The following is a 15,206-nucleotide window of genomic DNA, read 5'->3' as shown; positions in this document are numbered from 1 at the left end:
AAGGTTTATAGGTTCAAGAAAATAGATTAAAAGATAAGGAACATCACCAGAGAACTGGAAGCTATGACAGAAAAAAAGAAAACAAAGTGGAAATTCTAAAAATCAAAAGTATAATAACTGAAATGAAGAACTCAACAGACGGCTGAAGCAGCACACCTGGCTGAGCAGGAAGTAGGTCAGGGAGCTGGAGGAAAGGTTAGTAGTAAACATTCAGACTGAAGCACCGGGAGGAAGAAAGGAGAGAAAACAAGAAGTGAACATAAGACATACGGAATATGGTGAAAATGTATAGCATATGTATAATTGGTGTCCTAGAATGTGAGGAAGAGAGAACAGGCTGAAGCAATATTTAAAGGGATATTATCCTAGAATTTCCCCAAACACACATCAATCCACAGATTCATAAAGTTCAATAAAGCTCTGAGAACTTCAATCAAGACAAACTCAAAGAAAACCTTGCTTCAGCACGGCACAGTAAAGCTGCTGAAGACCAAGGCAAAGATGAGATCTTCAAGGCAGCTAGAGAGGAAAAAAACATGCATCACCTTCAAAAGAGCAACCATAAGTCTGACAGCTGACTTCACAGGAAGAACAGAAGCCAGAAGACACTGGAGTGACGTCTTAAAGTGCTGAGAGGAGGTAGCAGTCCATCTAGAATCTAGTGCACCTGCTTACTGTATCACTCAAAGTTAAAGGCAAAAGAAAGAACACTTCAGGCAATCAGAAACTGAGAGAATTTGTCTCTAGCAAACCCACAGTGAAAGAAAGACTGAGAGAAATTCTTCAGGCAGAAAGAAAATGATCATAAACGGAAGCACAGAGGTGCGGGGGGGAATGAAACGCAATGGAAAATGTAAATGCTTGAGTAGATCTAAACAAAAACTCACATCAGGGCCCAGAACATCCAAGAGAATCTTACAGAAGGACGCAGAGGAAGGGCTAACCCTACAGGGATCAGGTCTCATCCTAACGCTTCAGTTACTAGGACAGTGTGGTCTTGGTCAAAGGACAGGAAGACAGACCGATGGAAGAGGACACAAAGTCCATAAATGGGTCCACAGTATACAGAGTCACTTGGCTTATGACAAAGGTGACACTGGTGGCCGGGGGGTGGAGAGGATGTGGACTTTGCAGCAAACGGTCCTGGATGAACTGGTCATCCATAGGGAAAAAATTAACCTTGGTCTGACCTCAGACCACACACAGAACCAATTCCATGTGGATTCTACAGCTACATGAGAAAGTAAAACTTCTAAAAGATAAGATAGGAAAATATGCACATGAACCTGAGAGAGCAAAGACACTGGCACGGGCACAAGTATGCTAATCAGAAAGAAGATTGATAAACTGGACCACACTAAAATGAAGGATTTCTATTCATCAAACACATCACTAAAAGAGTGAAAAGAGAAGGTACAAAACGGGAGAAGGTACAAGTAACACATATAACCGTCCAGGGATTCATACGCACAATATAAAAAGAACGTCTGCAAACCAGGGAGAAACAGGCAGAGACGCCAAGTGGAAAAATGGACAAAGGGCTTGACTAGGCAGTTTACAAAAGAGGACATCAAAATGACCAATAAAGAGGCGAACAGACGCCCAACCGCATTAGTCATCAGGGAAATGCAGGTTAGAACTGAAATGAGACACCACTACACACCCACTAGACTGGCTAAAATTAAAAAGCTGACAACACCAAATGTTGGTGAGCATGTGAACCAATCGGGACCCTCAGTCACAGCTGGTGGGTGTGTAAGCTGGTACAACCACTTTAGAAATCTGTTTGGCAGTATCCACTAAAGCCGAACATATGCACACCTTATGACTCAGAAATTCCACCCCTAAGTATGTTCCCAATGGTAATTTGCACATATATTCACCAAAATACATCAAATACCTAGAAATAAATCAAAGACAATATATGCAAGAATTCCACACAGAACATTTCTGAGAGAAATTAAAGACCTAAGTAAATGCAGGAATATATAAAATTCATGGATTGGAAGACTATTACTAAGAGGGCAATTTTTCTTAAATCCATCTACAGATTCAGTAAAGTCCCGATAACGAACCAGAGCAGATTTGTGTGTGTGTGTGTGTGTGTGTGTGTGTGTGTGTGGCTCACTGCTCCTCTCTCCTGCCCCCAAGGCTGCTGTGATGGAGAGGGAAGACAGATACCATTTGTCGAGCGACTATAGTGTGTTTGGCACTCTGCAAGATACTTTCCTCTGTACTACCTCATCTAATCCTTATAAACCTGTAAAAGGGATATTATTACCCCAGTATTACAGACGAGAAACAATTTCAGAAAGGTCAAATGACTTGCCCCATGTCACTGTACCACTATTGATTAGATTCAGCTGTTTATAATGGAAAAAAGGTCATCAGTGATCTAAATGAGATAATTTATGCTTCTCTCTCGTGTAAAGATGTCCATGGGTAGGCAGGGCAGGGCTTCTGGGGCAGCTCCACAGTGGAATCAGGGACCCAGGCTCCTATCTTTATGCTCCGCTCTCCTAGAATGAAGTTTCCTTCTCAAGGTCACCTCTTGATCCAAGACGGCTGTTAGGACTCCAGCCATCCCATCCGTATTCCAGCCAACCCAAAGGAGAAGGAAAAAGAAGGGCAAGCTCTCCCCTTAAAGGAGCCTTTCAGAAGTCCCATATAACACTTCTTCTTGTGTCTCCTTAGCTAGACTTAGAATCCTGGCCACATCCAGCTCCATGGGAGGCTGGGAAAGGTCTATTTTCAGCTGGGTGTCAACATAGCTAGTTAAAAGCCAGAGCTGTGTTGCTGAGGTGGACACGGGGGGTTATGGATGTTGGTAAAGACAACTAGCCATCTTCCAGAGCCGGCCAGTTGGGAAGCGGTGGCCCAAGATTCTAATCCAGCCAGCGCCCTTACTGCTTATGACGCTCCCTGGGCCTCCACACGCTTCCCTCCCAGCCCACGCCCCTCTGCCACAGCGCCTGTGGCCCGGGGAGGGAAGTGGAAGGAAGGGAGCTTTGGGGAGGCAGGGGCAGCGCTCTGTGACGCTCAGCTCCGGGGAGCTCTCCTGCTTTCCCATGGCTCCCTCCCTTCCCCCTGCCAAGGGCCCAGGGCTTCCCCAAAGCTCCACCTTCTTTGTCACAGAGCTCCCACTGCGGCAGTGACAACCCTATGAGATGGGTGCAGCTCTCCACGGGCCATTGGCTGGAAGTCGCGGACTCGCTCCATTTGTGTTTCCTCCAGTTCTGTCGTGGAAGCTTCCTGCTGGAGAACATTACAAAACTCTCCCAAAGAGCGAGCCTGTGCCTTTGATGGAGGAGCGGGGCTCCCTCTGAGGCCCCACTGGTTCCAGGTTCTGTGGACACCTCCCTCTGGCGTCCTGGACCCCCTCTGTCTTAGGGGGGACGGGAGCAGGTGAGGAGTGTCCTTAGGGAGAGGCTGAGCCAGCCCAGGGAAACCTGGCCAGAACTGCAGATGCTCCCAGCGGAAACAAACCTTGACAAGTGCAAGCTGGTCCTGGAAATCACCAACGTCTGGGGAGAGGAGTGGTGATGGGGACCTCAACCAGGAGGAGGAGCCGGACTTCCGAGCCACAGCAGCTGCCCCGAGGCTGTCCTGGGGAGGTTCCGGAAGACGGAGCTCTGACTGTGCTCAGGGGAGCACAAAGGCCCGCACCTGTCCCACCACTGGAAACTCCCGTGGGTAGCGACGGACAAACACACACGCCGGAGGGAGACCACGACCTTGTTATTCCTCCCGCCAGGAGTCTCCTGGGCGCCCGTGAGCGAGCTGGGGCCGGCTGGGCGCTGGAGACAGGCACATGCAAGAGGAGACCTCGGAGAAGGCATTAGGGGGGGCCACCGTTCCACCAGATTCTGTGACTCTCTTCATCCGGAGTCACCTTGATCCTGGGGATTCCAGCCCTCGACGTTATTGCCATGTCACACAGCTTGCTGTAATAACCCGACAGCGTGTTTACACGGAGTCAGGAACTTGCCTGTGTAAGGACTCCAGGAGTTGCTGGTCCAAATCTCTCCCTTTCAGTTGAGGAAACTGAGGCCCAGGGAGGGAGAGTGACCAGCTGAGGTCCCAGACTCGTTGGTGGGAACGCCGGGGTCAGCACCAGATCTCCTGACTACCAGACCGTGCACTCCTGTGACGCCACTGACTAGGAAGGGCCGGCTGGGCCGTCACAGAGAGGGCTGACTTGCATGCGTCCTGTTCTAAGCGTGTCACCTGTCTAGAGGGACAGCACAGCAGAGGGGAAGGGGCACTGAGTGGGGATTTAGCAGCCCTGGCTTCAAGTCCTGATCTGGCCCTGAGGTGCGGGGTGACTGCATCAGTTTCCTGGGGCAGCCGTAACAGAGTTCCACAAACTGGGTGGCTTAAGCAACAGAAGTGTACCCTCTCACAGTTCTGCAGGCCAGCGGTCCGAAACGAAGACGTCACAGGATTGGTTCCCTCTGGCGCCTGCCAGCAATCCTTGCCATCCCTTGGCTTGTAGACGCACCTGCCTCGGTCTTCACACGACCTTCTCCATGCAGCAAATCTCCCTCTGCCTTCCTCTCACGAGGACACCTGTCACTGGATTTAGGGCCCACCCAGGAAACCAGATGATCTCATCGCAAGATCCTTAAATTGGCTACATCTGCAAAGACCCTTTTTCCAGATGACGTCACACTCACAGACTCCCAGGGTTGGGAGGGGGCCGTATCTTTCTGGGGCCCACTATTCAATCCACTACAGGGATGTCGGTGTGTCCCCTCCCCGTCTGCCCCTTAGCTTGCCTCTACGTACACAGCGAGGATGGCGCGGCTCTGCCAGCGTTCGCTTGTCTTCGTGGACACCCGCAGACGCCCAAATACAGGCATCGATCCGGCAGCCTGTGCCGTGCTGAGCACGGGCCCCAGCAGCTGTGTATAACACAAATTCAAATTCAAGAAACAATTCTCCACTCTCTAGAAGTTCCTTTGCCATAGACTTTTGAAGGCAGGTTGGGGAACTCGGCCTGTGGTCAGAGCACAAATCTGAGCTTTAGGAACTCCAGGCCCCACACCCTGGGGAGCGAGCATTCAACAGGAGCGAGTGTGGAGGCCGGGCTGGCACGGGACGGGGTTTGGCAAATGCAACCTGTGTGGGGATGGGACTGGGGGAGGCGAGAAAGGCGCTCGCATCAGGGGCAAAATTGAAGAGGAAGCCTTTCTCTTGATTTAAAATTTTGATATTTTGCTCATCATGGATTTTTTTTGGCATTAATTTTTAGTTAAGAGGATATTGCACTAACAAACTTTTTATCTTGATTAGTGAGGTTTCGGGTACTCCCTTAACTTCTGCCCTTAGCCCCGGCCCTGGACCGTGAGTTAAACCTGGAGGGACGGGCTGTTTAGCTTGGACAAGGGATGCCTCTGGGGTTGTGGTCACTGCCAACAGGACCTATGTGGGCCCAGAGGGCCCTGGGAATTAAGGGAGGGGTAGGACCCTTCTGCCACTGGGAGGACCTGAGAATCCGGTGGGAGGCTGGTCTGGACGATCTCTAGGACAGCCTGAGGTGCTCTGATGCCCGGAGGCAGAGAGGCTGCAGCCATCCCCGCGGAACTTCCACCATCTCGTAACCTGGGGAGCACATAAGAGATGCCGCCTCCCGCCTCAGACTCTGGGGGAGGGGCTGGGTCTCCCGGGATTTCAGAAGCTGCCCAGGGCCTGGCTCTGCGCCGATGGCACTGCCCCACCCCAGGAGGCCCAGGAGAGGGTTGCCCTCACGGCAGGGTGACGTGAACAGCGCTGTCCCATCACAGGAACAGCGATCTGTGGGTGAACTCAACCTCCTCACCAGCCCCCAACAGATAATTAACAAGGACAGACCCGAGAGATGTCGTAAAGTCAGAACATTCTCTCCAAAAAAACACTGCAGAAAACCACCTTCCCAAAACGCGTGCCCTGCCCTCCGTGCGTGGCTCGGCGGCCCTGGGGAACATCCACTCCTTGGAACGACATTCGAGGCCCTTCTCACCGCGTCTCACAGCCTCGTCTCGCCCCCACTCAGCTTCACAGACCGCGTGTGCAATCATTTACATCTTTGGTCTTCCTTGAGTCTCTCAGTGTAATTATTATACTGTCTGCTTGCATGCTGTTTTTTTCTTAGTTTTTGTATTTTCCTCAAATTTGATACTAAACTTAGATAAAGTATGGGCTGTCCCTGGACCAGGTATCTTCTAATAAACTGCAAACTTTGACACTTTACAAAATAACACTCACTGAGATAAAATGAGTTGTTTCTGCTCATTACTCAGCATCTCGAAAAACTTTTTATAGACTCATTGATTTTTGCATGAAAATATTTCTTTCAACAATTTCTAGCCAGCGTGTTTTCCAGGATCGCTCCAGTGCCAGCAGGATCTACAGAGTCGTTTACAAAACTGTCCTAATGATTTCCCATTTTTCTGACAAATCAATAAGTCATTCTCGTAGAGTTGGCTCTGATTGAGGTGAAATAAGGGATAAAAATTACTATGAGGTTTATTCTTTAAGTGAAACCGGGGTTGGGGGAGAACTTAACCACCTGAGCTCAGGGAGGACAGGAACCCCGCAGCCCGCTGTCCCCGGCTTGGGCGGGCAGAGCCGAGCGCCAGGCGCCGCCGTCTCCCCCAGGCGCGTGTCACTGACTCCCGGTGATGCGGGCAGACAGTGGGTGCTCCTGCGACTCTTCCACCCGTGTCCTCTTACCCCGCTCCCTCACAGCCCCGAGGGACGGCAGGGCAGGCTTAGTAACGAACCCCCAGGGGGACACGTGGAGGCCCAAGGACTTCAGCCGAGGTCCCGCTCTGTATGGCAGCGCCGCGGTGCTGGGCGCCATGCTAGCCACGCGGCCCCGTCGGCCGTCAGTCCTCCTCCTAGCCCAGAGGAGGACACTTTTACCCCTCCTATACAAGCAGCTGGCAGGCCTCAAGCTCAAGGTCACCCCGCTGGTGAGCGGCAAAACCGGGGTCCGAGTCAGTCTGGCTGGTCTACAGCACGCGTTCCCCAAAGTCTCCTTGAGGCGTCTTTCCTCCCTCCAGGCTGACAGGAGCATCGGTGAGACTGAGAAGCCACATTCACGGTCAGAGGGGCATGGGTTGAAACCCTGGCAGAGTCTGAAGGGACCGCCTGTAGTTGGTGCTATGAAGTTATGACTCTGTCCCTTACAAGTCCACTGTGTTATGTGCTTACAAAGCACCCTTACCTCATTTGTGTCCCACAGTTCCCTATAGGAGCATGCAGTGGAGGGCTGGCTATCTCCATTTAACAGATAAGTGAGGCTCAGAGAGGTCAAGTGACTTGCTCAAAGTCACACAGCAAAGGCCAGAACAAGATTTAGGCACTTTGTGCCAACATCATCAGATGAGATGATCAAAGGAGATGGGCCTGGGGGCAGAAAGGGGCAGACCAAGGCACTGACCTTTCCCGAGATGGTCTTGATCTGCTTGGAGCTCAGGGGTTCAAAGTCCACGCCAATGTAGCCCTCCATGGCAGCAAGAAGATTCTTCCGGAAACAACGGGACGAGTTGGCTTCAGTGTGCACCTGCTCCCACCAGGAGGGCTCATACCAGCCCGGGATGATCCACTGGTACTTGCTTCCGAACATGTTCTCCTCGTATGCCTGCAACAGACGGGGGGACCGTGAAGGCGCCAAGAGACAAACATCTGCTCGAGGCTTCTGCCCTTGAGAGAGGCGGGGGCCTCAGGCCTCCTCTCACCAGGGGATTTATTAATTTTTCTTTTATTTGCTTGGTCTCCTCATTATCTCTCAAGGGATCCAAGGCAGTTTATGGGAAACATGTGTAATAAAATAAACCCTGAATAAAAATTAAAACATAAGAGCCTGGGAAAATATAAATTATTATATCTTTATTGGAGGTAAAGAAAACACACAAGTCCACCAAAGGTCTCAACACAACATAATAAGCTGTATATTTCACCCTGAACTTGCTGGCAGCCCAAGAGAAAAGGGTAACAAGATTATTTGCATAGCTCTCATTTTCAATAAGGAGAAAACATAGCAGTTCTTCAGGGAAATAAAATGATTTTTAGGCTTTAATCCTTTAAAAAATGCCTCATATGGTGGACACTGTCCAATTAGCCGGCACGGTACCCACAGCCTCCCTACAACGAACAGATTTCATAAGGCTATTTCTGTATAGATTTTTACTGAAAGCTGAGATCATAATCTTAAAACACAACCTGGGGGGGGGGCAATTTTGCAAGGGGCCAAGAAAATTGAATGCAAGCATGGAATTTATATAAGAGGCCACTTGGCAAACTGGGCCGTCTCTCTGAATCTTTACCCAAAGCACGGGGTGCACAAATCCAGATGCTAAAAAAAGTCACGTACATTTATATGCTTTACATGCATCTTATTTGATTGTCATTCACATTTGCCCTCTGAGGTGGTCAGGGCAGAGTTTATTATTCTCATTTTAGAGATGAGGAAAATGAAAATCAGAGAGGGAAAGTCATTTTTCCAAGGTCACACAGCCAAGGAGAAAAGTCAGCCCAGAAGTGAGGTCTGCCAACTCTTATGTAAAGCCACACTGCCTGCCTCGCATAAAACAAGTCAGCAGACTATTCGAATGCACCTATCTTTGGCTCTAATTCTTAGCGTGCTGATTTTATATCAGGAAGAGCACGCTTTTTGACAGCTTAGATGCACCCAGAAAACCCCCTTTGTAGGCATGCCCTGTTCCATCAACACTGTAGGAACGTCACGTTCCGGAGAGCAGCGTGGGGCAGACGCTCTCTGCGCGCTGTGACAACCGTCCACATTCTAAAACGGGCGCCTGAGATGGGCCGGCGATGCGCGCCTGGGCCGCCCGCGCGGCAGGAGGACGCGCCGGGCACGACTCACGCCCCGCCCCTGGAACCGAGCCGCTGGACGCCCGGAGGCCGCGGGGAGAGGGGCGGGGGTGGCCGGCCCGCTGGTGCTGCTGTCCCCGCTCGCTCGGGCTGCCCGGCCGGGTCTGCGCGCCCCCGACCGCGCCCGCCGGCGGAGACGAGGCCTGCGGAGGCCCAGGGGTGCGCGGCCCCGTTCCCGCCCCGTGCGCGCCCTCGTCCCGTCTCTGCGCCCGGCCTCGCCTGCCCTCTTCCCCGTCCCTCGCTCTCTGCGCTCTGATCCGCCACCTCGAGCTGCTCTGGGCTGGAGCGCAGGGTGCCCGGCCTGCTGACTGCTGCCAGGTGCCCGGGCCCCCGCCAGGGCCGCCCCCATCCCCCGGGAGGTTGCAGCACGCCGCCGTCGGAGGGCTGGGCGCGCCCGTCTCCGCCAGATGGGGAGCTCGGTGTCGGGGCGGGGGAAACCATGTCTGCTCGTCCCCGGACCCCAGCGCTCAGCCCAGGGCCTGGGGCACAGACGGCACCCAGTGCAAGGTTGTGGAGTGACTGAAGGAACGCATTTCCAGTTTCCTCGGTCCCTTGGCTTTCATTTCCTCTGCCTCTGGTAGGAATGTGGCCTCAGGGCGGCCACCAACGGGCCGCGGAGTGGCAGTGGGCGGTCCCGAGCTCGTGTTCTTCAGTCCCAGGAAGGGCTTTGCTTTTTACTAGCTGCAGATGGGTAAGCATGATATGAATTTTTAAAAAAATCCAAGTTCCTTTTTGTATTAAGTTTTCTGTTGCCTCCTCCTCTCCCCAGGCAAGAAGGACACTTCCCATTTATAGTACTGTTCACAGCAGTAATAGTAATCGACCCTTCAATCAGTAAAGCGGTTAGCAGCTGGGAAGCTGGTCTCCCTTTGGAGGCCTCATTGAAACCTCTTGACAACCCCATGCGGCCGATGAGGCAGGCATCACTGCTTTCTCTTTAGAGGTGAGGCAGCTGGGACCAGAGATGTAAAGTGACCTGCCTGGGGTCACACAGCTGGTGGAGCAAAAATCAGAACCCAGGTCAGAGTGCTTGAGGATTTAGACTAGACCACTGAGGAGGGAGGGGAAGACAAAAGCAACAAGCCCTGCTCATACTGTGCTGAGCCAAAAGGAACATTTTGCCACAGGGCTATAAATAGGCCCACGTTGCTGGAGCCTGCTCTCCCATTGGGCGACAGTTCCAATCTGAAGAACACGGTGCCCCCTGCGAAGCTGGCACTGCGGCCCGGGGACGCAGGGGTGGGCGGATTCCGTCCCGTCTGCTTGGACTGCCCCGGGCAGAAAGGCCCTCTGCTGAGTGGCCTCGTGCCGTCACACGCCGGGTCTTGATCCCGTGAAGACACTGAGCAGACGGTCCTCAGGACCTTCCAGACCTGCCCGAAGATCTGAAGTCCTTCCTGACCTAAACTCCTCCATGAACAAACCAGCCGGCGAGGACTCTGAGCCAAGGCCCATCTGCAAACGCCCCCCGTCCAACAAGAGGAGAGAGGACAGCGGGGAGAACGGATGGTGCCCGGGCCGCGCCGAAGGCAGGCAGCCTGGGGCTTCGGGTCAAGAAGACAGACAGCCACGCCACCATCTGCTCTGAAGCAGAAACCAGGGCTGGAAACGCCACTCGGAAAACCACCCCGGCGCGGCCCACAGGGACGCCACAGCCGCCCCTTCGCTTGGGTTTGGCTCCCATCAGAACACAAGGTCGGTCTGCGTTTCTGGAAAATGGGAGACGGCCAGCGCCCAGGGTGGCATCTTCACGGATTGATTTTATTGAGTTACTTTTCCTGGCGTTATGACCCACCCTGTGCCAGCTGACCGCAGGCCTTGGGGATGTGTGGGGGTAAAACCCAGCTTCTTCCCTAAAAAAGGTCACGTCCTCCAGTTTGGAGCATTATTTTCCTTTTTTAAATTAGACACTTCTGGACACTTGGACGTGCAAGGTTTTATGAGTTTTGAAGTAAAATGTATGAAATCAATTTGCTCCATTCTCTCATGTTCCTCCTAAGAGTTTCATATGAAAAGACCCCGTGTCACCCTTGACTGATACATAGAGGGCTAACGCCATCTGGTAAAGTCCATCCGTCCGTAAACTCGCCAGCCCAGCCGTGGTCCGTTCCGTCCACAGACCCGGGAGACGGGACATCCACTGACAGGAAAGGATGCTGACGTTTCCTTCGGGCCGCCATCCATCAGGCTGTGCGGCATCTTTGCTCATCTAGCCTTCACCAGCGTCCTGAGTCAGGCGGTACTCCTATCCACACTTTACAGATGAGAAAACCGAGCCTCAGAAAGTGACAATAACAAGGTCAAACGCAGCTCAAGCCCAGTGGACTGAGTGCTGGGCGCTGAGCTCATCGGCCGGCTCCTGAAGCACGGCCTCGCAGCTCGCCCTCCTCCTGGCAAATCGAGAGACGGTCCGATTGGCGCCTGGCCTTCAGGAGGAACTGTCCCCGAGTGACAGCGGCTTCCAGCACTCTCTCCTCTCTCCTGCTCAGTTCCTGCAGCCCTCCTGAAAGGGCGCCCCAGGCAGCGTCTCTCCCACGGACATGCAGCCCCAGGACACCTCGGCTCCTGACGCCTGTGCTCACACTGGTGACTCACAGGGACCTTGAGGGTAACCCAAGCCCGAAGTCTTTCTTGGGCTAAACACACAGTACTCCTCAGTGCCGTGGACACGGGCAGCTCGAGTGTCCTGATAGAACCTCACATTAGCACCATTGGACTCCATCTTCTTGGACTTAGACACCCAGCCTGCTAAAGTTCTTTGCAGCCTGGCTCTGTCATCCGACATAGCTCACAACTTCTCAAGTACCTGCCAGCCTGCTTCTTATAACCTCATCCAAGTCACTGACGAAAGGTCAAAGGGAACGGAGGCCTGGAGCCTGGCACTAAAGACTCCACCCAGAGTGACCTCAGTCTAAGAGGAGGAGCTCGTGGGCAGGCAGCGACTCACCCACCTGGACCCTCATTCCATTCGCCCTTCTCCTGGCCTGGGGGGCAGGACGGGGGGCCAGGGCGTGAGCACGGAAAGACTGCGAGCCTGCGGGAGAGCTCTTACATGCACCCGGGTTAGAGCACCGTGTGCAGAAGACCCGAGGGGGTGGGGGTCAGGGAAGCGGGAACAGAGCCTCCACCACAAACCGCCCAGGGCCTGGAAAGCCCCTTACTCCCTCGGGGCCTCTGTCTCTTGGTCTGTAAAGTGGGATAGCGACAGCTGCTCCACATGGTTAGAGAAAAGATGAAATGAGATGAGGTAAAGGGCCTGGCCCCGTGGCCGAGTGGTTAAGTTTGCGCGCTCCGCTTCGGCGGCTCGGGGTTCACAGGTTCGGATCCTGGGCGTGGACATGGCACCGCTCATCAGGCCATGCTGAGGTGGTGTCCCACATGGCACAGCTAGAAGGATCTACAGCTAGAATATACAACTATGTACTGGGGGTTTTTTGGGAGAAAGAAAAAAAAAGGAGGAAGATTGGCAACAGAAGTTAGCTCAGGGCCAATCTTCTTCACGAAAAAAGCATTAAAAAAAGATATAAAAAAGTACTCTGTCGCCTATCACACTTCAGACAATGGTGAAGGACTCGAGGTGGAGACTGAAGAGCTGCAAGTTTGTTCTACACCAGAGACTCTGGCCCTGCTCACAGGCAGGGGCTCGCCGGGGGTCTGGCGTCCCCCTCTGGCGCACAGAGCAGGCCTCTGTGAAGCGCAGCTCAGCGAGGGGACTGAGACTCAGCCGCCAGGGCTCACGCAGCGGGGCGGACGGTGGGCTTGGTAAACCAAGGGCCTGCGCCTCCCATGTCTGCACTGTCCTGAGCCTGAGGTCGTGCCCCCTCGGAGGAGGACAGACTGTGAGAATAACACTTCCACTCCAGACCCGCTGCCCCCAGCCATCCTACCCCATCACAGAGCAGACACGGAGCAGGAGTCCAGAAAAACTGCATGCACCTCCCCAAGACATGAGTGACACGACCACAGTCATACTTACACAACAGAACACTTTTGCCGCCATGTTCTGGTCAAACTGGCCGAGGATGATGCGCACGTCGTTGCCCTGTGGACAGAAGGACATGGGTGTGAAGGAGAGCGAGGATGGGCACACCCCAGAGGGCTCGAGGCCATCGGCAGAGAACATTCGAGGACCCTGGGCTCCCCAGACGAGAGCTCTGCCTGCGCAGGGTGGTAGGGCAGAAACCCGCCCGCCCCGGGCCACCTGGACTCCCCGGCCCTCTCTGGGCCAGCTCACCCTCAGCTCCTGCCGCAGGCCCCCATCTCCTGGGCGAGCCCTGGGATAGGGTGCCCGGGCCGAGGCTGCAGCTGGCAGCTCCGAGGGCCCTGGCATCTCCCTGCTCCCCTCCAAGAGGGCGGGCAGACCCTGCAGACGCAAGACAGCGTCTAATCTTCTTCCTCACCTTACCTGTAGGGAAACTGAGGCCAGAGGAGAGAAAGGAGCTTCCAAGGTCCCCAGGGGAGGTGTCGCAGCCAAGCCCCTCCCCCCAGTATTTAGACTTTTCTACGTTCCTGAAGCCCACCAGCTTCCCAATGAGGAAGCTTCAGAGTCTCTTTGAGTCCTGAGCTGTGTTCAAATCTCAGCCCCACCAACAAGCCTCGGGTGGCCTCAGGCGGCTCCTTTTTCCATTTAGCCTCAATTTTCTCATCTGCAAAATGGAGATAATGGTAGTATGGACCTTACAGGGTTGCTGGGAGGGCTAAATGAGATAATCCTCCTAAAGTGCTTAACTCAGTTCCTGGCCCATAGTAAGTGCCCAGGAAGTGCTAGTGAGTAGTCAGATTTTATAACCTTCCCCTGCCCATCTTTATTTCAGAGGAAAATCTATATTCAAAAGCTCAATAAATGGTTATTTACTATCTTATTATCTCAATGTGGTTAATAGGTGTATGTTGTACAACAGCTCTCGTGACTCGTTTATTCATTCAACAAACACTGAACGTCTGCCTGAGGCTCCCTCCTGGGTCAGGGTAAGGGGCTCTTGGTCGCTTTCTAGGGGATGGGGATCCAGGCTGGGCCCTACCTCTTAGAGAACAGGCTGAAGGAGGATGTGCCGGGCAGCCCAGGAGAGCAGCCAGGCCCTGGCCTGCGTGCCTGTCCCCCACCCCAAGCCCTTCCAGTCCTCGGAGTGAGGCTCAGCCTCCCGCAGGTGGTGCCACCTCCCTGCTGGCCATCCCCTCCTCCCTCACAAGCCTCAGGCCCTTTGATGCACAAAGAAGAGAAACAAGTCTTTAAAGATCAGTTTTTAGCATCTTTCAAAATTGGAAAGTGCTGACTGGGAGGCCATTTTCCTCATCTGTGTTTAAGCAAAATAAAAAAGGCTTGGATTCTAAAATCATCCTTCGTTTGCAAGCAAGAATGGAAAGAAGAAAAAGAAAACTTGCTCTGAAAGGACTGTAAGAGGTCACTAACAGAGCGGCTGAAGGGAGGCAAGCCTTTGTCGCCACGTCTGCAACGCTATCAAAAGTCCCAAGCCGCTTCCATTCTGTGGACACGCTCCCAGGACACCCCAGGCCCTTCTGCTTGTTTGCTGAGATCTTGTAGCATTTCTTGTTGTGAACAGTATTCATCTATCCATATCCATCCATCCAGCCAGCCATCAAACGTTTATTGAGTACCTACTTTGTGCCAAGTCCTATGTTACTAAACACGGCAGAGTAGAAACAGCTTATTGGATCTTGCAGTCAGGGAGCCTTGATTCAAATCCCAGGACAACTCTGGTCTTAATCTCCTGCAGCCTCAACCTCCTCATCTCTGTAATTTGGATAATCCCACCTACCTTGCTGGGCGGTTGTAGGATTCGCAATAATGAAACCGACCCATTGGCCTCCGAGATGCTCTCTCCTGGCTCCTGGCTCCCTCCTCCCTCCTGCTCACTTCTGCTCAGACTCCAGATCAGCTCTCATCTTTCTGCCCATCGCTAAATGTTGGGGTTCCATGAGTTCTGCCCCTAGCTCTGTGCCCGCCTCACGCCTCCAGGTAGCCTCATTCATGACCCCCCCACAACTCCCTGTGTGCTGTGGACTCCCACATCTCTCTCCCCAGCCCAGACTCCTCTCCAGCTGCCCACTGGACACCTCCACTGGGATTCTCCCAGGCTCCTCAAGCTCAGCATGTCCCAAGCTGGATCCGTCACCTTTCCCAACGAGCCCCTTCTCCTGCTGTGCTGTCTGTCTCTAGAATGGTGCCGCCGAGCTCCCGCTCACCCAGGCGGGAAGACGGGAGTCACCTTGACATTCATCCTCTTCTTCCTCCAAGCATGACCGGGACCTGCTGGTGCTGTCTGCTCACTAGCTCCTGAATTGTCCCCATCTTTCCAGCCCCACTG

At 53.4% G+C, this 15,206-nt stretch overlaps 1 protein-coding gene across 3 annotated transcripts in view; it reads right to left on the bottom strand.

The window, feature by feature from the left end:
- Positions 1-15,206, bottom strand: part of GABBR2 (gamma-aminobutyric acid type B receptor subunit 2) — a 331,389-nt gene that overhangs the window by 137,215 nt on the left and 178,968 nt on the right. For all 3 annotated transcript variants that reach the window (XR_006533299.2, XM_014859716.3, XM_070519133.1), the window contains exons 5-6: positions 12,857-12,922; positions 7,427-7,627 (exon numbers count right to left, since the gene is read on the bottom strand). Coding sequence is in view for 2 of the 3 variants with exons in the window: in XM_014859716.3 (XP_014715202.3) it covers positions 7,427-7,627; positions 12,857-12,922 (267 nt within the window). In the remaining variant the exon portion in view is untranslated. The remainder of the gene's footprint in view (positions 1-7,426; positions 7,628-12,856; positions 12,923-15,206) is intronic.

This window comes from Equus asinus, chromosome 10 (assembly GCF_041296235.1).
Source record: "Equus asinus isolate D_3611 breed Donkey chromosome 10, EquAss-T2T_v2, whole genome shotgun sequence".
NCBI classification, from domain to species: Eukaryota; Metazoa; Chordata; class Mammalia; order Perissodactyla; family Equidae; genus Equus; species Equus asinus.
This window is presented reverse-complemented; position numbering and strand designations above follow the sequence as displayed.